Genomic DNA, 22,237 nt, shown 5'->3' with positions numbered 1-22,237 from the left:
CATGTAATTTGGAATATGTGACCACAGCATGGCAAGCTATGGAACAATCCAGGATAGACAGCAGTAACATTTTTGCAAATAGATTGTCACTCTCCTTTTAGTTTTTTGTAACTTTGTAATCTGTCACCTGTAATTCTTCCAGCAGGAAGACCAGAAATTTGATTAGTTTTAGAAATACTCCCTTTTTATTGGGGGATTCTGCCCACATCAAGATTTGAGGTGGACAGGCCAGTGCAACCATGCCCACATAGTCCCTTTGGAATGCCTGGCCCAGCTTTTCTCATTCATCTTTGAAAAAGATGGTAAATTGCTGCTTCTTGATGGAGACTTTGGATAAATGTAGGAGTGTTAGGAACAATAATTTAACTTACAGAAAGGGTTTTGCATTCGTTGTCTGATTTGTATCTCAAACATACTGTTCACCAAACCTTGCCTACTAACAGCAATTTTGCTTTTAGTTGCCTTTTTTTTTAACACAAAAAGAAGAATGCTTGTCTGCCTCAGAAATAAAAATCATGGGCAATCAGCTTTCACTGGCCACTGCATAAACTGAATGTAATTGAATGTTGCAGAAATCCTAATACTAAATAAAAATACATTCCAAAATGGAGTGAAAAGAACATGACTGAGCAATTAAACCTTGCTTTCTTCTGAGCAAAAACATAAAACCATATGATTTAACTATATTTATTGCAACCTTAACAATTAATTATTGTGATGAATAATAGATTGAGTTTTTGAGTACAGGATATTATTTTTAATTTACTCTCATTTTAATAGAACCTGCACTTGAATAAGAAGCAGAAAAGGAAATTTAGCTTAATGGCAGAAAATGATTGTGAGGGATAGTGTTTTGACAGATTTTTATTGTGACATTAGTAACTAGTGCTTAATGCCTTTACTGCATGAAGTGTGCCTATGCTTCTATTGAGAGAATTGCTGGGTGAGAAAGGCTTTTGATGGCATTTTGACAGTCACATGTGTCATCCTTTTTGTTTCCTCTTACTTTTAATTGTCTGCTCTCTTAATGTGTGTAGGTCCTACCCGATTTTAGTACTTATTAAATGACACAGGCTTAATTTCTGACACTTGTTAGCAGACTGATGGCTCCTGTCTATGGTGGGAGATTATTCATCTCAGCCTTTTGAAAGCCACTTCTGATTCATCACTTCCTAGGTTTAAGAGCTTTTAAAAATCATAAATTCTTCAGAAGTATGTTGCTGTCATAGTAATGAAACAAAAATGCAGCATATGAATAGGTTAATGCAATTGTCATGTTTTGTAGGTCTTAACTTCATCTTTCCATGAGTTTAATACTGGCTCCTTTTACAGCCTATTAAACTACCCCTAAATTTATTTATATATGCCTAGGAGATTAAAAGAAGGAATGACTTAATTTTAAAGATAATGCATTTTTATGCGTATTAAAAATCCCCTTAGATTCATTACAACAATAAGGAGATTAACTTTGTTTAGTGCCACTGAACTTAGTAATTAGCAGTATTTGAAGTCTGGAATATATCTGGACACTGTTTCTTTTGCTTATGTTCCTAGAGCAGGCTAGATGCTGCCTATTTTAAAGGCAGATAGTTGATGGATAAATGGGAAATCTGTTTATTTGGAAACATTTCAGAGAAGTGCCATCAGTTCCTATGGATTTTCTTTCAGTTGAAACCACATTTTTCACAGAGAAATTCTCAGTGGTAAGGGCCTCAAAGTATAAGCTGAAAGTGTAAACTTACTCTAATGGTTCCTGGCTTGTAAGAATTCTAATATTATTTCAGCTTTCTGTGGCAATAATCTCTGACTGCTTCTGGCTTGTTAATCCTTAACAATTTTCTGATGGAATCGCGTGTTGCTGTGTGGTAAATGAATGTCTGCTGTGGGTTTGCTTTTGCAAGTCAGTTTTGTAGGTCCTTTCTTGCTTAAGTTGCACTTCTGCAGGTTTCTATTTTGCAGTTTGTGGAGGGGGTAATTCACGATTCCTGATGGGAACAAAGGAAAATCAAATCCACCAAAAATTGGTTTTGAGATATTGAGTGATAAAACAACCTCTGCATATCATACCACAAGTACTGGGGTAACTGGCATCATGTCAAATGGTAGCATGACTCAGGTTTTCTTTTGAAAAACAAGGTAATAAATGTCAGAACTTAGATATTAAATATGATCTCAGACTGTCCTAACGGTGTGGTTTTATGTCAGGGAAGCAATTTGTCCAGGATAGTAACAAGTGTTTTAGAAGGTCAGTTTTGAGATTCTCAAAGTCAAGGCTACCTTTTAACAGAACTTGGAGAAAGCCAGTAAGTTAAATGCTGTAAAATTATCATTAATAGCGCATTTTCTTATGCTGTAATTTTTTTTTCATTTTTAAAGGCAAATCCCCCTCCAGTGCTGGTGAATACAGATTCTTTGGAGACTTCAACATATGTAAGTCTACACTTGCTTTCAATTATAAATTTTAAATCATGTTTTATGAATGTAGTTGTGTACGCCTGTTGCTGCTGTTTAAGGAGACCTATTTTTTCTCTCTCATGCTGCTTGGTTTTGTCAGTTCTCATGATGGTTATTTCAACTTCTTAAATAGCCATTTCATGAAAAAAAAATGTTGCAGATTGCAGGTGGGAATTTTTGTGTACCAATATGTGACGGTGCAAAACACAATTGAGGTTCAGTGTTCAGAGAACAATCTGTTTCTTCAACTGTGCAGGCAGATGCTTTAATATTTCATGTGCCATTTCTGTTGCACTTCTCATAAAAAACATTTCTTCATGCAGTGGCTATACTTCAGGTTTTAGTGCTCTAAATGTTCATAAAAAGGAGTTGGTTCTGTTTGAAACATTAAGGTAATAAGTGTAGTTACGTGAGGCTGCGATTTTCATTTATAATTGCAGGATTTATATAGAAAGTCCTTCATCCAGGGGAAGGCACTGTAAATAAAGCTTAGCTTAGTGAGTCTGAGATACCTTTAAAATTTGGAAAAGAGAGACTAGGTCAGTGATTTTTATCATGTAATACATCCTTGCTCCTGTCTCTGCTAACGTTTGGTTTGTTAGATGAATAAATTCACAGGTAATTTTTCAAAACAAGAGAGTATAGGACTGAACTAAAGAAGAAGATAAAAATGATTGTTTATGTAGAAGATATTTTAAATTGAATTACCGAGCTTTGTACATGGAAATAAGAGACTGCTTAAATATATTAGGATCGGCTTTGTTTTGTGTAATGGCAATGAAAAGGGAAATGATTAATCATCCTTGTTATTTATTTAATAAAAAAGAATAGAAAAGAGTGCTGCACACTGATCAATCATCATGAACCTTTTGCAGGTACTGTAACACTGGATGACTGCTTCAGTTAGCACATGTTGTCATTCCTGTAGATAATAGCTCAAGGACCAAGCTGCCATAAAAACGTCTTGATCACAGTGGCTTCTTTTGTGTTGGTGCAGCAATAGATTCAGTTTCATGTATTCAGAAGGTCAGGACCTCGTCCCTTTTTAATAGAGAAATATCATGTGTTAAAACCACCAACAAACTACTCAGGACATAATCATTTTTGAGGTACTTTGCAAAGATGATGATCTGTCATGTGTGGAATGGATATGGCTTCCATTGTATTAGGGGAGATATAACTAAAGAGCGAGGGATAAAAGAGCTTGATATTAGACAGCCTGTAAAAGTCATGGCATTACCAGCTTTTGGAGTATTTAAATATGTTAAATAAACATAGGAGGAAGGAAGTAGCTTGATCTTAATTTTATTTGGGGTGAATTTAATTCCCTTTTAAAATTCTCTGCTAGAAAATGGTCGGATTTTAAAATGCTTTCTTCTATACATCTTTTTTATCTTTAGTGTATTAAGACTACAGAAATCTTAGATATTCTGTATCTTAAGAATAGACAAGGTCCTTTGTAAAATAATAGTATAAATGTTGTTTCTTACCTTGTTAAATAATTCATCCTAAAAGGCTGAAATAGGGAGCTGTCTATAGCTGCTGTAGGTAACTGTGGAGGAAAGAATTTGACTTCCAAGATATCTTGTAAAAAAGCTTACTCTTGAATATTAAATATTAATGAGATTTTTTTTTAATTGATTTTGCTTAGTTTTGATATTTTTTTTGCTTCTGGTATTTGCTTCTTTTCTTGTTCTGTAAGCAGCAAAGAATGTGCGTATTCTTTCTAACCAGAGGATGACAAGGCTGCTTTCTAGGATTTCAGTTTTTTGTCAAGCTTTATAAAGTATTCTTCTAAACTCTTCTTCTCTTTTTGTCCCTATTTTAAATTGCTGAACTTTAGTATGTATGAAACATGTTTGATAGTAGTATAAACAGTTGTTAAATGTTATTTTAGAAGGGTCTGACCTATTTCTCATGAGAAGGTGATATAAAGCATCAGTCTTTCTCTTTTTTTTTTTTTTTTCTCTGCTCAGTGTGGAAAAGCAATAGGAGAATGCTGCTCTGTTCTTCCTTACAGTTCTTCTCTACCCTACATCCTCTTTCTTTTTTCTCAGTTTCAAGTTGCTGTATAGCCTGAGGAACACCTGAGGATCTCAAGAACATTTTTTCTTTCTGGCAAGCAGAAGCTGAGAGCCTGTGCCCTACAGTAGTTATGTAGAACAGTCTGCTCTCTGAAGAGGCAACTTTTAAACTTGTACAAAAAAGTTGTCTGATTCATAAATACAGAGAGGTGTGAAAATCACATGTCCCTTCTGAGCCCAGTGGTCACTGTCAGTCAGCTGAGATTTGTTGGGAATGAACTGCCAGCCAGGCAAACTGAGTTGTGTAAAGTGTAGGATTCTCTGAAATCTCACTTCTCTTTTTTTTTTATAGGTCAATGGCACGGATGCAGATTATGAGTATGAAGAAATTACTCTTGAAAGGGTAACATGCTGAATGTCCTCTGTACTCTGTTTGAAATGGGATTTGTAATACTTTAATATGAAAAGTAGCAATTCAAACCAATTCTTACTCTTTTTATATTTTAGATAGATTATTTGACCTAATGAAAAAAAAGTACATTCAGTTGCTAAGCAGGAATTGAAAGTTTTATTAATATCCTTGACCACTGAGAGTAAGATAGGGGAATGACCTCCTGTAAGACATCCTGCATTTAATATTGCTACCTAGACTTGTAGAAACTAACAACACAGATTCGGATTTAATCTCCTATATTGCTTTTTTTAATAGGCTTTTACTTATATACCAGTGACACCTTGGCTCATGCATTTCTTTTTTAGGTTTTCTACACTGAGATCTAGCACAGTTCACTTGAGGTGCTCTGTTAACAAAAGACAGAAAGAAATTATTGTATCTAATACCTGTGCAGTTCTGGTGGTTACTGAGAGGGTGAAGAGGTCTTGCAGTTGATAGTAAGGGCAAGCAATCCTTGAAGAGAAAAATGTCAGTCTGAATCTCTGCATCTGTGGGAATATATTAGACGTGGGACACAAGCTATTTAAAGGCTTTTCTCTGGGAAAAATAATGTGTCACTAATAATTTAATGAGGAGAAAATATTTGTATGAATAATTTGAAAAATCTGGCACATTAGAGATAGAAGATTTTATGTATTTTATCAAGTTCAATGAGAAAGCTTGGGCTAGAACTGTCTCTTACAGTTACACAATGACTTTTTACTTATCTTCATAGAAGTAAGTTATGTATGTAGCATGCTACTTAAACTGTCTTTAAATTTTTTGTTGTCAGTGAAAATGATGTAGATTTGGTTCTATATTGTATCAAATACACCAGAATACCTTGTCCCCAAAATACAAATGTGTAAATTTTTTTTCTCCTCTATCTGTAGGGAAATTCAGGACTTGGCTTTAGCATTGCAGGTGGTACAGACAACCCACATATTGGGGATGATGCAAGTATTTTCATTACGAAAATTATCGCTGGGGGTGCAGCTGCACAGGATGGAAGATTACGGTAGGATGAATTTCTGTGTTGGGTTTCTGGGTCCTGTTACTGTATTTTGAAAAGTGGATAGAAAATTTTCTGTTACTTTTAATAGTTTTGTCCTCCTGCATTAAATGCTAAATAGGTTTTCCTTACAGAAGTGTTTTGTAAATAATGAAGAATGTTTGAGTGAATCAATATATGTCTCCCAAACTAATAATATCTGCAGTTTAGGAAAATTAAGTGAACCTTTTCTATTCTGTGGTACAAATTTATTATGCTATATGTTTCATAGTCCTTAATTCAAGAAAAAGCTTAGACAGGTAGGATAGGTAACTCGTGGTTATCCATGTGTGCATTTTCAACAAGGTAGTTGAGTTTATTAAAAACACTTTTTTATGCTTGGTAATAATTCATCATCTTAATTTTTCAAAGATACCCATCCACACTGACTGTAGGACTATTTTTTTTTCTCTTTGTGTTACCAAGAACTTGCCCCATCATTTCATGTGCAAATACCTGATGTATTATGGGTTTTAGTCCTAATGAGCTTATTTCAAGGCTTCATTTTAGCTTGTTGGCCATTGTCAGAGGTACATCTGGCAGGACGTAGTGACAGGTGGGCCTGGCATTGCACTTAGTGTAATGAGGGCTCAGTGTTACTGCAGCATCATGTTAAATGGAGTGGAAGGCCAGCACTTAAACTGCTTGTGGAAAAGCAAGATTGACTTGTTCATATCATGGCTTAAAACTAGTGTGTTTTCATTGTGTGCCTTCTAGGTTTTGATTTTTTAAATTCTGCTTTGTTAACTGTAAACAAAAGGTTATTTTTACAAACATTTGTTAAAACACTGTCAAAATGAGCCATATATAATAAGGTGCCCTCTTCGGCTGTGAATTGAATGTTTCTCTTTAATGTTTTGTAGTGATCCTTGATTTATTTTTAAGTACTAATAATTAATTTTAGAGCAATGTCTTGAATGAGTATAATTTTGGAGCTAAATCTCTCTATTTTCAAGTGTTGACATGTATTTTAGTGTATTATAGATAAAACATGAGGCTCCTGATGTGTGCACTCTGCTGTAACACAACAGCTGAGCATGACTGTTGCTGTCTCCAGGGTTAACGATTGTATCCTACGAGTAAATGAGGTGGATGTTCGGGATGTGACACACAGCAAAGCAGTGGAAGCATTGAAAGAAGCAGGATCAATTGTACGATTGTATGTCAAAAGAAGAAAACCAGTCACGGAAAAAATAGTGGAAATCAAACTTGTGAAAGGCCCCAAAGGTACGTTGGAAATAGAAAGTTTCTGTTTTGTAAGGATAGAATTGAAACTGTTCTTGTAGAATGTAGAGTATTCTTTTAAATGATAAAAATGTTTCTGATTGTATTTAGTAATTTTTAAGTACATTAAAATTGGAGGAAAATACTTAATTGGATTACCTAGTAAGGATGTTTGTGAGACTAAAAATAATTTAGGGAAAGTAATTACTGGGCAGTATGTCTATAAATATATAGATGCTATAGCAAGGTGATGCTTATAGCTCTGCTGTACCCATACTTCACAAAGCATGAAGTAAATAATGTAGCTTTTGGTTTTCAGAACTTGTGTATGAGTTACATCTTTTCTAGAGCTTTATTTTCTAGAAAATGATGGAGTTCACTTGAAAAGGCATCAGAATTACTTTAGCCAGACCCTGATATTATATATGTTTGTGTCATGCAAGGAGTGTTGTTATTTATACAAGAATTTAAATCCAATGAATGCGAAAAGGGTTTCTTGAGTAATGCCTTTATCTTCAAGCAGGTCTTGGTTTCAGTATTGCTGGTGGTGTAGGAAATCAGCATATACCTGGGGACAACAGCATTTATGTAACCAAAATCATCGAAGGTGGGGCAGCACATAAAGATGGCAAACTTCAGATTGGAGACAAACTTTTAGCTGTAAGTAAGAGCTGCATTTTTTAAATGGTCATTCACTTTTAGGCTCAATAGGGGCATGATTCAATTTGTGGTTAAGCTGCCTGGAAATCAGTGATAAAATTAAATCTGCGTCATTCAACACCATCTCATCAGGAAATCTGAAATCTGTTCCTCATCCCAATGTTCCATGCAAAACCTGTATAAATCAGCATGTTTATTTCTGATGCCTGCTATTATTTTTCTGAGTTCTGAGTGACAGAATTGTAAAAAAACATACAATGGGATTGTTTCTCTTCTCAAAAAAAAAAGAATGGAATGGAACTCCTTGTACTGGTGGCTGGCCAGCCTTTAGCCAGCCTGTACTGAAACTGCTGCTTATATTGCATTTCAGTGTTTGTAACGTTTCTGAATGGCATTCTTATTTTTTTTAAAGCTTAAAATAGGCTTCAAAGTTGAAGCTATTTTCTGTCTTCTTTGCACAAAGTAAAAATAACTTTCAACTTCCTTAAATTCAATCCACAATTTTTTTGCCCAGATAGAAAAATGAGAGCCACAGCCAGAAATTTCTGAATGTATTTCTGAATTGTTAACTCTTGTAAGGTTAATTGCTCTACACTCCTTCTTCTACCAGTATTAGCTTCTGTAAGAGATTTGCATCTGTATTCTTAAAGAATATATTTAAGGAATAGAGTTTTCCCCCCACAACTAACAATTGGCAAAGCCCAGTTTTTCTTACAAATTACGAAGTTAAATGATGAAAGTGTCTTTAGCCCCTTGGGTTCAGTGCAGTACAAGCTTTATTTCTTGTGTTGCCTGGCATTATCTGCAGAAGTTTCTTCTCTTTCACAATAAGAGAGGGTCAGCAACTCAATTCATTAAGGCACATTCACTAAGTAATTGTTAAGGGATTTTTTAAAATCGAAGTTGTAGTGTTTCACTCTAATAGCAATAGCTTAAAATAGTTGTTGTTTATAGTTGAACTAGTTCTTGTTACTTGGCATGTAAATCAGTTATTCTGGGACCTTCTCAAGTTTTGACCTGTGCTTTTTGACATCATGCCAGAATATATTGGCCCATTATAGTGTCTAGAATATAATTATGCCATGACAAGTTGATGTGGGGTTTATTCTTATTAGAGGAAACTTTTCTCTATGTAATGCTTGGAGTAACACGCTGTGTAAACCTGTACACTTAGAACATTCTGAGTGTCTGAGCTTTAGCTCCCCAAAGTCATGTGTGCCTTCTTTACAATGTTGTGGTCAGTAGAGTTTATTATAATCTTTCATAGGAATGCTTGTCTTTCTCATACTTAACAAAGCATCTCATATAATTTTATGTAACCAGTTATGTCTGTGGCACATGAATCCTAATAAAGACTCTCGATGCCAGTGTTCCAACAGCCTTCAGTGAGCATCCTATGAAAAGAGTATATATTCTGGGTTAAGAGTGTTGGTTTTTCTCTTCAGGTCAACAGTGTTTGCTTAGAAGAAGTTACTCATGAAGAAGCAGTGACTGCCTTAAAAAACACATCTGACTTTGTATATCTGAAGGTTGCAAAACCCACCAGCATGTTTATGAATGACAGTTATGCCCCTCCTGACATCACAAACTGTAAGTTAATCTTATCTTTCTGATTTAATTAATTTTCTCTTTAAGGCTTTAACATATTTCATTTTAGTATTTTAAGTATTGCAAGCTTTTAAAAATTATGAGGCAAAAATCTGATATAAGTTGGCTATTGAGGAAAATTATATACTATACAGAACAACATCCTATAGCTTGTGTACTGAAAAGACAGCAGCAGCAGGGTCCAGGTATGCTTTTGTGGCTGTCATGGCCCAGCCCTAGAGACTCAGTGTTACTCATCACTTGCTGATGAGTGCAAGGGGAGAGAGCAAGTGCCTCATGCTCTTGGGGGTGTGAAGAGTAGAAAGCAATGCACTGGGAGGACGTTCAGTGAACTAAAGAGGTTGGTGATACTCTGATGTTTTTCATGAACTTACACGGACTTGAATAAACTGAACTGGGAGGATGGGAAGTTGTTGTTCAGGTGCCTGCCCGTGAATGTGTTAAAAAAATCCGTGTTAACTTATTTGAAGTCTGACTTCACTTGTAACATAATTATTGACAATTTGAATCAAAACCCAGTGAACACTATATCATAAAGTAGTTACAAGAATTTCTTGTTGACATAAAGGTACTACTGACAAGAATATTTTCAAAGTCAAACATATAAATCCAGAAAGTTCAGGGTTGAACTACAATGTAGAGAAATATTTGAATTGAGTATACTTCAAGAGGGTTATTATCATTTGGTAGTGGGAGAAAAGGAAGATAATGATATAACTATATTTCCAAGGCTGAATAGACTGACTTTTCTGGATGACTAGTTTTACTCATGTTGTCACATGAAATGGTTCTAGGGGAAGAGTTATTTTATGTATTGCTTTGTTTCCTGCCATTACATCTGTGCAACTGATATGTAGCACTGATCTGTTTAGGTACTACTTCGTATGAGAAAAAGGAGCACTTTGGGACTGACAGATGTAACTGAAAACATTATGTGAACAGCAAACAAAAGTGCAGCACAACAAATGAAGTACCTTATAAGCCCATCGTTTATTGGCAATAGCTACAGTATCTTAAAATCTATTTGTAAGCTTATTGAATTACAATTTGGAGCTAATTAGGTTTTATCTCCATTGTATTATTAGAAGGATGCTCTTGAAGGCTCCATTCTTTGACATATCTAATTTTCGGCCTCCACTGATTCTTCCCCAGTTTTCTATTCATATATATTATGGTTAGAGAGCAGCCATTTTCCCTTGCTGTATCTAGTTTGTTCAATTTTCCCACTGTTTCCTAGGAAAGTAGATTTCCTGTTCTCTCTCTCCATATAATTAGTCTTTTCATATATTTCACCTGGAATTCATATTTTTTGGAACAGATTTTTACAGTGTTCCTAGTAATGTTGCAGTAATGCAGTTACAATACTGTGGACTGGGATGTGACAAACATTGAAGTATATAATCTCTTATTACTGCACCTTAACTCAATCATTGGAATATTTACTTTGTTACTCTTTTGTGGGGACAAAGGCAAATCCTGTAGAAAGTTTGAGGGGAGGAAGGTAGAGAAGGAGCTGATTCCTGGTAATTTGCTCAGTGCTAATAAATCAATGACAGTGGCAAAGGTGCCTGTTGGTTGTTGGACCTCTTGTCATGATCATGTCAGAGATATTAATTTCTCTCACTCAAATGGTGCATGAACTGGAGACTCAATTCGTTGCAGATAATTGCATCATAACATGGAGCCATAAGAGACACAGTGACATCTTCAAGAACACTTTCTCATCATGTCCATTGGCTGGACAGATCAAGAAAGTTCTGTCAAGGGTAATCCCACATAACTGCCATGAATCATTAATTTCTCAGTCAGTATGACTTAATGCCACATCCATTACTGGAGATAAATGGCCTGGTCACACGTGTAGGCTCCTTTTGTCCCATTACCACCCTTTCTCCAGAGTTTCTTTGTTTGCTCTCCCTCTAAGGGTGATTTGAGAGATGGTGGCATTCTGTGCAGCCCAGTGTCCCATCCTTTGTGGGAAGTGTCACTTCTATCCTTTTACTGAGAAGTGAAAAGCCCCTCTCCTGACTTTGTCATGTACTTCAAGCTCCAGCAGCTGCTTCTGGGAACCTTTCTCCTCCCACTCAAGCATTCTGAGAAAAGTCATGGAAGTTTTTCTCAGATTCCAGGCATCTTGTCTATCTTTGTCCTTTAGAGACCCTTGTCAAGATTTGGGAGCTGTCTGTACTTTTAAGTAGATTTTCTGAGTTTTATTTCCTTTAGCTACAGTTCCCTTGAGTTGTCTATCTGAAGATACTCTGTTTTTTACTGTTTCTCACAGACCAAAGAACATTCCTCTGCAAAATGCTGGGTACTTTGATGAAACTTTAGTCTGTTTCTTTTCCTTACAACAGGAAAACCTTTTCTACCCAAAGCTCCATGAGCTTGTGTCTCTTTTGATCAAAGTACAGCTGCCTGTTACTGCAGCTGGTGTGGAGACTGAACCTGTTGCTGGAATTTTGAACCCAAAGCAGACCTAAAGGTCTTGCTGAAGTATTTAATGACTTAATTCCAGGAAATCAGTTTAGTCTTTTCCTCAGTCTTTCACTTATGAAAAACAACTGTGTGTGTGTCTGAGCTGCTAAACGCTATTTTTCTAATACAGAACAGAGGAAAAGCTTTTCCAGTACCTCTCAGAATTTGCACATTTACAGTGGAAATCTCAGAAGGACACATCAGTCTCCTCAAAGGCTAATTCTGCTTTATAAATAATATGATAAATTTGCAATTAGAAAGCCTCTGCTTTCTGCAAGAAGCTGCTCAGTTAGATAGAACTCTTACCAAAAAATGGTGGCACCTATTTATAGTATTTTATACTGCATTTAGCAGAGCAGTACAGGGCTCAAGAGCTTTAGATTGGGAATTCTGAAGTGCTTTTACCAGGTGGCAGATATTAAAGAGGTATTTTCTAGGATCACCTGGATTGTGAGTCAGTGTTGAAACTACCAGGTTTCTTTCTTCACCTACTCATCTGCAGCTGTTTTGAGGCATGTATTTGCAATCTTCCTTCGTGTTTTTGTCCATGAGAATCCTTTCAGCCGGGTTCTTAGGAGTTCAGTCCTACCTTAAAGGAGAAGTAAGATGTGCACAGAGGCTCCCTGTGAGCATGTCTATTACAAATAGTAGAAACTCTGCTACTTGAGTTTATATGTGAACTGCTCACTTACAGAAACTCCTTGGGAGGGTTTTTTGTTTGCTTATTTTATTTCTGGGTTTGTTTTTTTTTCTTTTTTTAAAAGTTTCATTTCATCAGAAATATCTAAAAGCACAGTGAGCAGTACTTGGTACTTTGCAGAACATGCAGTAGATTGTTCACTGTGCTAACTTGTGTTGACATGGTAGTTAATTCAAAAGTCCAAATTCAGAACTTGCTTTGTCTCTAAGCTTTTCCCTCTGGAACTGGTCTTGTTTAGTTATAGGGCTGCCTCACTTGCCCTGGTGATGAGGATTTAAAATGCAGAGCTAAGGATCTCCTATAGTAAGAGTATCAGCTACACAATAGTGTGGCCTTGTCAGGTGATCTGATGGCTCAAATGAAAGGACCAAATAAGTTAGTATCCATATAGATAATTAAATCATTTGATATTTCCTTATGTTAGTGCCTTAGAATCAAGGGATGTTTGATCAAGATGTTTCTGAGATTCTGATTTATGGCACTATTTATTGGGAAGAGTGCAGGTGTTGTGCCAACATTGTGCACCTGAGGCTGAAAATTGACCTCTGTTGTTTGATATTTATCAGAGTGAGTGAATGGCTTCCAGCTGCCTGTGGGGGAAGTTACTGTTGAAAATCTCGTTACAGAAGAGTTGGGGCTGTTTGAGACTAGAGATTCATCAAGGAATGAATGTGGAAAAAAAAAGCATATGGTTGTGTGCTGTTGCTTTAGAGACTGGGATGTGAATGGGTGATAAAAGCTTGGCCATAGACCTGGAACAGCTGATTGCTCTGCCTGTTTCTATTGCTTCTGTGAGATTTATGTTTTAGTTCTTGAGGTGTGGATTGCCAGGCTAAACAGTTACTTGACAGTGCTCTGTATTTTCTGAATCAAGAAGAATGCAATTAAGAAAGATTATTCTTTCTGAGCACATTGCCCTCTGAGTGCTGTTCTCCACTCTCTGTCAGGCTGAAATATGAGAACTTCCAGTATATAAAATATGGAAATGCAACAGAAGTCCCCTCCCCATGTTGATGGTGTGCAGAGGACAGCACTGTGGGTGGGGTGGTCCTGTGGAGCATTGGGCTCAGCTGATGTGTGTGTGATAATCACAGCTGTTAGCCTGCTGAGGGGTCATGGAGCAGTAGGAGTGTAAACTGCCTCCCTCATCTATACATGAATGGTGGTCATTAAATGGTTCCTGGAACAAATATCCAGTAATTTGTTCATATAAATGCTTTTAAAGTTATTTAGTTGAAATATTACTAAGGAGGTGTAGTACTTGCTGTTTAAGCAACAACATTACTTGTGCAGTGCGTGTAGTAGAATATCAGAGTCAGAAAGGTGGCTAAATGGTTTTTGAGAGAGAGAACTTGTTTCCAATACAGACCTTCTTTGAAGATGCAACAATGATGTATTTTTGACTCCTAATTAATTTCAAAGTATTTTTTCCTTTGTGTTTTTGTGCATTGGTACAGTATTTCCACCCTGCATTGAGAAATAAAATACTGGAAGGTAGGGAATGATCAGTTTCTTCATTAGACATGAATGCTTTATCATTTCTTAAATGGCCTAAGTACAGGAAGAAAAGAATATGTAATAACAGTAAAAGACAATAAAGTTTTAATTTTATTGCCCATTTTAGAGATTATACAGATAATAGGAAAATAATAGGAAATCTTCCATTTTTTCTTTATATCTAGAACTGTCTTAGGTAAAGGAGAGAATGGATTTGGAAAAGGAATTTCTTCTTAAGTGTTTGACTTTTCCTATCAAAGCAAGTTGATTTTATGCATGCAGTTTTCTATTCATCCAAAAGACAGTTCCTTTATCAGTTCCATCAGTAATAATATTTCCTGGAAATAGAAGTTTGGATTAAGATTCAAAAAGTGATGGGTTGCCTTTTATTTCTGTCATGTTCCTCTTGAATATGCTTCAGCTATAATTTCCATCTGAAACAGTTTCAGGACAGGTGCAGGCACGGTTTTGTGCAGGAGCTCCACAGAGCAGCCTCTTTGTGCCTTGTATAGGTTTGTCTTCATAGCACTGAGCACACCAGCCTTGAGAAAGGATCAGACTGTTTCAAGCAAGTAGCATATGTAAAACGTTATAAAGGATGCAGCCAGTGCTGGTGTGGAACCATCCACAGGTCTGAAATAATAAACTGCTATATTGATGGATAGGTGACTTTTAGTCACATGGTGAAAGGATAAAAAAATGTAAAAAATAAGGTTATGTAATAGATTGTGTGTATGTTTCTCAACACAGTGCAGTTAAAAGCTTCAGGAACCCAAAAAACAATCAAATGAGAAGTACTGTAAGTCAATGAATATAGAATTTGCATCTAATTACTTCCTTTAAAATATGCATCATTATGGCTACCATTGACTTGTTAAAAACAATTTCAAATTCATTTTGAGGAGTGAGATAATTTAGTGCAGGAACAGAATGTACAGAGCTGCTATACTGTGCAACAGTTGTTCAGGTTTTTTAATCAACACTCATTTTCCTGCAGTTGGAAAATAGCTCATAATGTCTTTCATTTTATTTTTTTGTGCTTTAGCTTTACAATTTTCTGAGAAAAAAACTGTATTTATGTGTGGTTTTGTTTCAAGCAAAAAGTGTACAATGACATGGTAATAATAATGTTGTGTTAAAAACCATTTTCCTTTAAGTGAAAAGCAAATACTGCGATATGGTTTTGTAATCATTGTGGAAATCTGCTAAATTGCTAAATTTATCTGCTTAATCGCTAAAATTCCAGTGTGTTTAAAAATGCCCCAAGATTTGAAGTTGACAGTTAGGTGTCCAAATCTCTTACCAGTGCACAGAACCTATGCATTGTACTGGAAGGAAGGAAGTGGGATCTATAGAATCCTTGCAGGGAGTACAAGGATGAAGATGCAATGTGTGTTACTGCTGTTACAAAAAACTGTATTAGGAATTTTGTATGTTGAACAGCTCCTAATTTTTAGGGAATTCTCTAAGGTGAATGCTTATGTAGATCACTTGGTTTTAGCATAAGCAGCATTCTCTTTGCTTTAGACCTCATGAAGCCAATCAACGTGAGGGAGCTTCCTTCTGTCTTTGTTATCAGTTCTGAATTTTGCTGAAACCTCTTGTGTATCCAGAATTATGATTTCCAGAAGTTCTGCACAGTCTCATAGAGCTAACTGAGGGCTGATGTGTCTGAATAGCACAATTCATTTATCAGCCAGTGCTTCTAAATTGCTGAAGCTGTTAATAGTGGATTTTAGTGCCTGCTGAGATGTTGATATGTTGACCTGATGCATGTGCCATGTGAAGAATTTACTGCACACGGGTCTACTAGGAATCTAGAACAATATAGGCACAATTCAGCCCAGATTGAGTGGTTTGAAAGATGGCTATTTAGCAAATATATCGTGTATATGTATCAAGAATACTCTTGATAAGTTTATATGTGATCCAAACTTTTTGAAAATGGTTTAAACAAGAAAATAGGAGAATATGCAGATTGCTTCAGCAATCTGTGTCATGTATGTTCAGTTAAAGAGCTTTGGGTTTAGTATAAATTCTCATAGGTCAATTACTCCATCAGATACAGCAAGTAAGGGCAAAGAGTCTGGCGACTTTAATAATACTGAATCTGTGAAGAGTCCCCACCCTTCGTGTTTAAGCCTCAAAGTCTGAAGCACATATTCCAGGAAAAAACCTTTCCAGTTATAGAAGATGCTTTGTAATAGCAAGCAGTGGTATGACTGTGCCTTAATAAGCACTGAAAATTGATGTGCCTAACTTGGAAATATCATGCACCTTCTTAATTATTTATTGGAACAATTCTCCTGGTGTTGCAGAATATTTTCCATCAATTGTATTCACTAAGATGCTAAATTTCTTCTGGTATATGTATTGTGGTTCAGTTAAAACTTTGCATCAGTCAAGTTAAAAATAGCTTTAAAATAGATAAATCTCCAGACTGTTCCCATGGGCTTCAATGATCCACAGTAGCTGTTCTTAAAAAAGTTTTATTTGAGACACAATGAAACTGAAAAAGTTGCTTACTGACTTAGTGAGGAGACTGGGGAATATACAGGTTCAACACTCTATTTTAGAACTATGATATTTATAATATATAATTTAAAATGCTACAGTTTCTTTTTAAAAGAGGTCACTCATTTTTTTTTTTTCAGTTCCTCCATCTCTTTTTTGGTATTATCCTAATGTCTTTTATTGTCTTCTTTCCCCCTGTCTGAAGCTTATTCTCAGCCAGTGGATAACCATATCAGTCCATCTGCCTACCTGGGACAGTCCCTGCCCCCAGCATCACCAGGGCGATATTCACCAGTTCCCAAGGGAATGCTTGGAGATGATGAGATTACCAGGTAATGAAGAACCAAAGCTGAGTGTCAAATTGAAAAACCAGGGGAGCTCCACGATGTGTTAGTGGGCAAAATACTAGTGAAAGCTATATTTTATTTCAAGAAATAGATGTTAGTTTTTTAACTCTTGTACCATGGTTGTAAGGATAAAACTAGGTATATTTATATGTTTATATATATACATAGACACACTTTATTTATCAGTCCAAGAACAGCATCAAAAACAGAAAGCCCTGGAAATGCTGCATGCAATGACAGATTTTTAGGATGGTAGTATGAGCAGACCAGAGATTTTCTTATTTTAAAGCAAGCATGTTTGGGTCTTCCCTGCCCCCACAGACAAGAATTTCTTATGATGGGTTCTAAATCCAGAAAGGCTGGAGAGCTCTTAATCCTTTTGCATTAACAGAGCGTTCATTCCTTCACTGTTTCAGTAGATTGCATTAATCTTTTGTTCATCATTGCTGATAAAGGGAAGCTCTTGTAATTTTGTTGCCCTTCTGTTCTGCAAGTATAGGGATGTTATACTGCACTTTCAGTATGCTGTTGCTGAATTCTGTGTCACACCATCATCTGATATGGATAATGTCACTCAGATTCCGAGGCAGGGTCCACCAGGATTGAAACCTAAGTGGCATAATAAATTGGAGAATTGATTTTAGTATAGTGGAAGGTAGGATATGTCTTTGTACTGATTTTTAACTTAGGGTTAGGTAGACATATAAGCAAAAATTATTCTCTCTTGTTGATATCATTGTGGTTTTATTGCTTTCCCTTAAAATTACTGTAAAAGACTGTTTTTAAATTTTTTCTGAAATGCAAGGGCTATTGAGAAATTGTTTAGGTTTTCTTTAAATTACCTTCTCATATTACACTCTATCTCAAAAAGAGATTTATAAATTTTGAGAGTTATTTTAAAAGATGCTGCATCTTGCTATTCTGTCTTCTTTTCTGTTTTTGTTAATGTGTTGGTATGATCCAGAGCAATATGCACAGAGATTTTCATAATGTAATTTGTTTGTAATAGAATAGTACTCTGAAAAAATGAATATAATATTTGATGGAGGTGAAATTTAAGAATTTGACCTTAAGATGATTTAATAGCTAGTGCAAAAATTGAGTGATTTTTAAAGATTGGACTATATAATACTTTTTGTTTTGGAGAATAAAACAGTTTCTTACTTTATGCTGTAAATTAATAATTAATGCTGCCAAATACCTAATGTCCATTAATTGTTCTTTAGTGCTCTCTAGTGATTTTTGAAATGCAGCGTACAGTTTCTTTGTTTTATTAGAAATGTCTTTTTCTGAGGTCATTTGTGCTTTACTTGTATTAAATTGAGTAGCAGATAATAGATTTTTGGAAGGAGTCTTTCTGCATTAGAATTTGATTTGCCTTATCAATATTTCTTCTTTCCTCCACGCATTCAAGTCAGGAGGGGATCCTAAAAAAAGAGTGCAACAACTTGGTTTAGTTTAACTTCTTCAATTGCAGTCGCTTTGCTGAAATTGAAAATGTATTTGAGAATGTCACAACCTACACTGGTGTTCTTGAGCAATATGGAAAAATATTAAGTAATGACATTTACTGCTGAATAGGATTATAGCATAGTAGGAATTTATTGATTTATACAGATTTGTTCAGTTCACCTAACAATAGGGAGGGTATTTTGTTTTGCATCTAGAAGCTTTTCTAATTGTTTATTTTACTTTTACTCATATCTAGTGACCAAGATTTCATATTCCTTTCTTTTCCTTCAGGGAGCCTAGAAAGGTTGTCCTACATCGAGGATCAACAGGTCTTGGTTTCAACATTGTTGGTGGAGAAGATGGAGAAGGAATTTTCATCTCTTTCATCCTTGCAGGAGGGCCAGCTGACCTGAGTGGAGAGCTTAGGAAAGGAGATCGTATAATTTCTGTAGGATTCTTTGTTTCTTTTATTTAAACAGCAACAAAAGTTTCCCCATCCCTGCATATTAATACTGATTATTGATAAACAAAAAATGTTATTAACTGAGCTAAATTTGAGTTAATGGAACAGATGCCAATATACTTCCAAACTATCTTTGAGAACTTGAATCTGCCTCAGTTTCTCATCTATAACCTGATTAAAATAGCACTTCCCTCTCTGTGACATTCAGTGAAGACATTAACTTACCTTAGTCTCATAGCTGAGGGCTGTATGTGTCTAAACTGAAAGAATACAGGTTTCAGAAATAGCCCTTCTAATGAGATGGAGACACTTGGCAGCAGTGTCTAAAGCTGGGTCTTGACTTCCTGAGCAGCTGCTGAACCTCCTATTAGTCTTAAAAAGATCCATCTCATACCTCTCTAAGAGCTTTTACTGTAATAGTATTGAAGATCATAAATATTTTGTGTGTTTCTTTGTGAAATTGCTTAATTTATGGAGAATAATTTCTTTGGACAATTGCATTGTATTTTGGAAGTTATTTAAGAGGAATTATATCCTTTTAACAGCTGTTACTATAACTGATATTAAAGCACATATTTATTTTAATTTGAGCTATGAAAACTGCTTTTGGTCTAAAATGTAGAACACACATTTCTGAGTCTTTTTTGTGATGCTGTTTTTAAATCTGCTGTATTGAAAATGTCAGATTCACAGAGGTTGTCTGTCCCTGGGTGTGGTGACAGCATGGTCTGTAGGCATTATTTGGCTAAGAAGGTCCCTGAACCATGACAAAAAGTAACATTCTCTATTTCTCCTTAAAAAGAAAGAAAATACTCTTAAACAAGAAGGAAATTGAGCATTCAACATTGATAGTCTCAGTAATTCTTAAGAGGGGTATATGTGAGAGAGGATTTTATTGACTTTTGATTTCAGAAACAATGGAAACAGGAAATATACATGACATGGAAACTAGTTTGTATCCAGTTAATTTCTTTCCACAGGTGTGTATTCTGTGGTGATAAATACAAGAATTAATTTTGATAAAGAGCTTTTCTGTATTACTTGTAGGTAAATGGAGTAGATCTAAAAGCAGCAACCCATGAACAGGCAGCAGCAGCCCTGAAGAACGCAGGCCAAGCAGTGACTATTGTAGCTCAGTACCGTCCAGAAGGTAAGGGTTGCTTTAGACATTCCATTCTCTTGTACAAATTGAAACTCAGAGAAAGATAATCTACAGTGTCCTTCCACCAAACACCTCCTCTGAAACAAATAATGTAATGGATGTTGTCACTTATATCTATAAGTGCCTAGATTTGAATATCTGCAAGTGTTGCTGCCATGGCTTGCTACATTTCTTGCTTTCACCATTACAGAATTTCTGTTTCTTGAGTAAACACTGCCACTAAACATGAAAATTAATCCAGTAAATCCAGAACTTAATAGAAATACCCTATTGTTCTTTGGTATTTCCAGTTGTCTTCATCCTTTAATATAGTGGTTTTATATGCTTTACTAGTAGGAAGATAGAAGATGAATTATTTCTTTGTTGTGTTGATTCAGATGACCTAAGGAGGCTATCAGGTTTTCGTTTCATACTGAGCTGTTATTTCTATTTATGCAGCAGTTTCTTCTGGTCCAGATTAGACTACAGCTGATGCTGATTAACCATCCTTGTGTGTTCTGCAGAACACTACATCATCAATACACTTATTTGTCCTCTTGTATTTCTGCAGCACATTTCAAATGCCTCTATTTGAAACTTAAAGAATTTGATGGTCTAAAATGAAATGCTTGAGTCTGTAAACTCATCAATTATTGGTATTATATATGCTAAGATGTGTTTGCTGTTTTATGAACTGTGATGATCAGCAAATTTCTCCAATTTTGCTGAATTTGTTGGCCCAGCACTGAATCTTCCTTGCAGAGACTTGTCTGTTTGAAACTTTCCTTTAGCAGTACTGTCAAGGGGTAAGTGTAGGTATCCATCAGGACTGGACATGGAGCAGAACTGCTGCCTTCATCTGTTAGGTGGCTGATAGCAGCACACTTATAGTCGTTCTTTATTTTTTCTTTTCTGTTGTGTTTCTTCTATCCTCATCTCTTCAAATGTTTGAAGCATTATCTTTCACATTCCCCAACCCCACGACCTGCATCAACATCACATCTCTTCCCTTACCCAGGAACAATGTCCACAATTAGGCCAAATGATTAGTTTGTCTGCTTCCTGGTCAAATCCCTGCAGCCAGCCCGTGTTGCCAATGCCTGTATTGTCTCAGGAGGCTGTATCTTGGTCACATGTTCCATCTGTACATTGCTGTGTTCCAGGATTCCTTTTCTAGGAGTACTCACTCTGAGGCTGCCTTTTAAAAAGAACAGTAAGGTCAGCCCTGGTTCTGAAATACTTGCTTTGGCTTTGTGTCAGAATTGCCAAATATTTCTGTTGATGCACATTTGATCTATCCTCTGCTTGGCTCTTCAGTGTTGTCATGGGTGGTTCAAATTGTTGCACCTTCTTGCTTCTTGGGTAGGGGCCCCTCACCTTATTGAGCAATAAAATGTATGCTTTTACTTATCTCTGAGTTGTCCTTCTGAGCACCTGACCACTTTTTTTATTCAAAGAGGTGCTTTCAGGACTAAAACACTTTGTTTCACTTGCCCAAGGATATATGCAGACTTCATACAAAATCAGCAGTTTTTCAGTCCTTTCTTTCTAGGATTCAGGCTTAATATGAAAAGAATCCTTTCGTACTTTGCAAGTCAGAACCTTTTAGAAGAAGAGAACTAAACATTTTGGATGGTTTCTGCTTTTTCTGAATTGGTAATAACAGCTTTCTTCATTATCATTTGTCCAAGGAGATTTATTTTCTTGCAATGTGTATTGAGGTGCTTGACTGACTGCTGAGATTTTGAGTCATTGCACAGAGATTTGCCCAGAGCAACATCCACTGCCTGTTAGGAATTACTCAGTAACTGTCACTTGTAGATTTCAAGGCTAGAGCTGTACTTACTCCTTCATGGCTATGGACAAGACTGTACAGCTGAGCTGTATTGAGAATTTAGTTCTCAAAGATTTATATGGCCCTTGAGAGGATGCATGTGAAAGTTACTCAAATTACCAAAGATTATGGGCAGACATCTGACAAAATAATCAAAAGTATTGATTCCCCCCATTCCCCTCAAGATGCTTGGTCTGCATTGAGCATCTTTCCTTCTGAAACAGTGATACCTTAAAATCTCCATTTGGAGTGAAGATGTTAAAATCACATTAGGGCTCACTCTACCCTTTCGAGATATGCCTTGAAGGAAAAGTGTAACTACAAAATTGAGATAATTGTACTTTGGAGGCAAAGTATAAA

The 22,237-nt window shown here is 36.0% G+C and overlaps 1 protein-coding gene across 29 annotated transcripts in view; it reads left to right on the top strand.

Annotated features, from left to right (window-relative positions):
• Nucleotides 1–22,237, top strand: part of DLG1 (discs large MAGUK scaffold protein 1) — a 143,813-nt gene that overhangs the window by 85,973 nt on the left and 35,603 nt on the right. For all 29 annotated transcript variants that reach the window (XM_014891684.2, XM_088170845.1, XM_014891683.2 and 26 more), the window contains 9 exons: nt 2,377–2,430; nt 4,831–4,881; nt 5,805–5,929; nt 7,020–7,189; nt 7,710–7,846; nt 9,292–9,436; nt 16,846–16,972; nt 18,731–18,887; nt 19,950–20,052. In XM_014891684.2, the coding sequence (XP_014747170.1) occupies nt 2,377–2,430; nt 4,831–4,881; nt 5,805–5,929; nt 7,020–7,189; nt 7,710–7,846; nt 9,292–9,436; nt 16,846–16,972; nt 18,731–18,887; nt 19,950–20,052 (1,069 nt within the window). The remainder of the gene's footprint in view (nt 1–2,376; nt 2,431–4,830; nt 4,882–5,804; nt 5,930–7,019; nt 7,190–7,709; nt 7,847–9,291; nt 9,437–16,845; nt 16,973–18,730; nt 18,888–19,949; nt 20,053–22,237) is intronic.

The sequence above is a fragment of the Sturnus vulgaris genome, chromosome 10 (genome assembly GCF_052056855.1).
Source record: "Sturnus vulgaris isolate bStuVul1 chromosome 10, bStuVul1.hap1, whole genome shotgun sequence".
NCBI classification, from domain to species: Eukaryota; Metazoa; Chordata; class Aves; order Passeriformes; family Sturnidae; genus Sturnus; species Sturnus vulgaris.
Note: the sequence above shows the minus strand (reverse complement) of the source record. Positions and strands in the feature narration are given on the sequence as shown.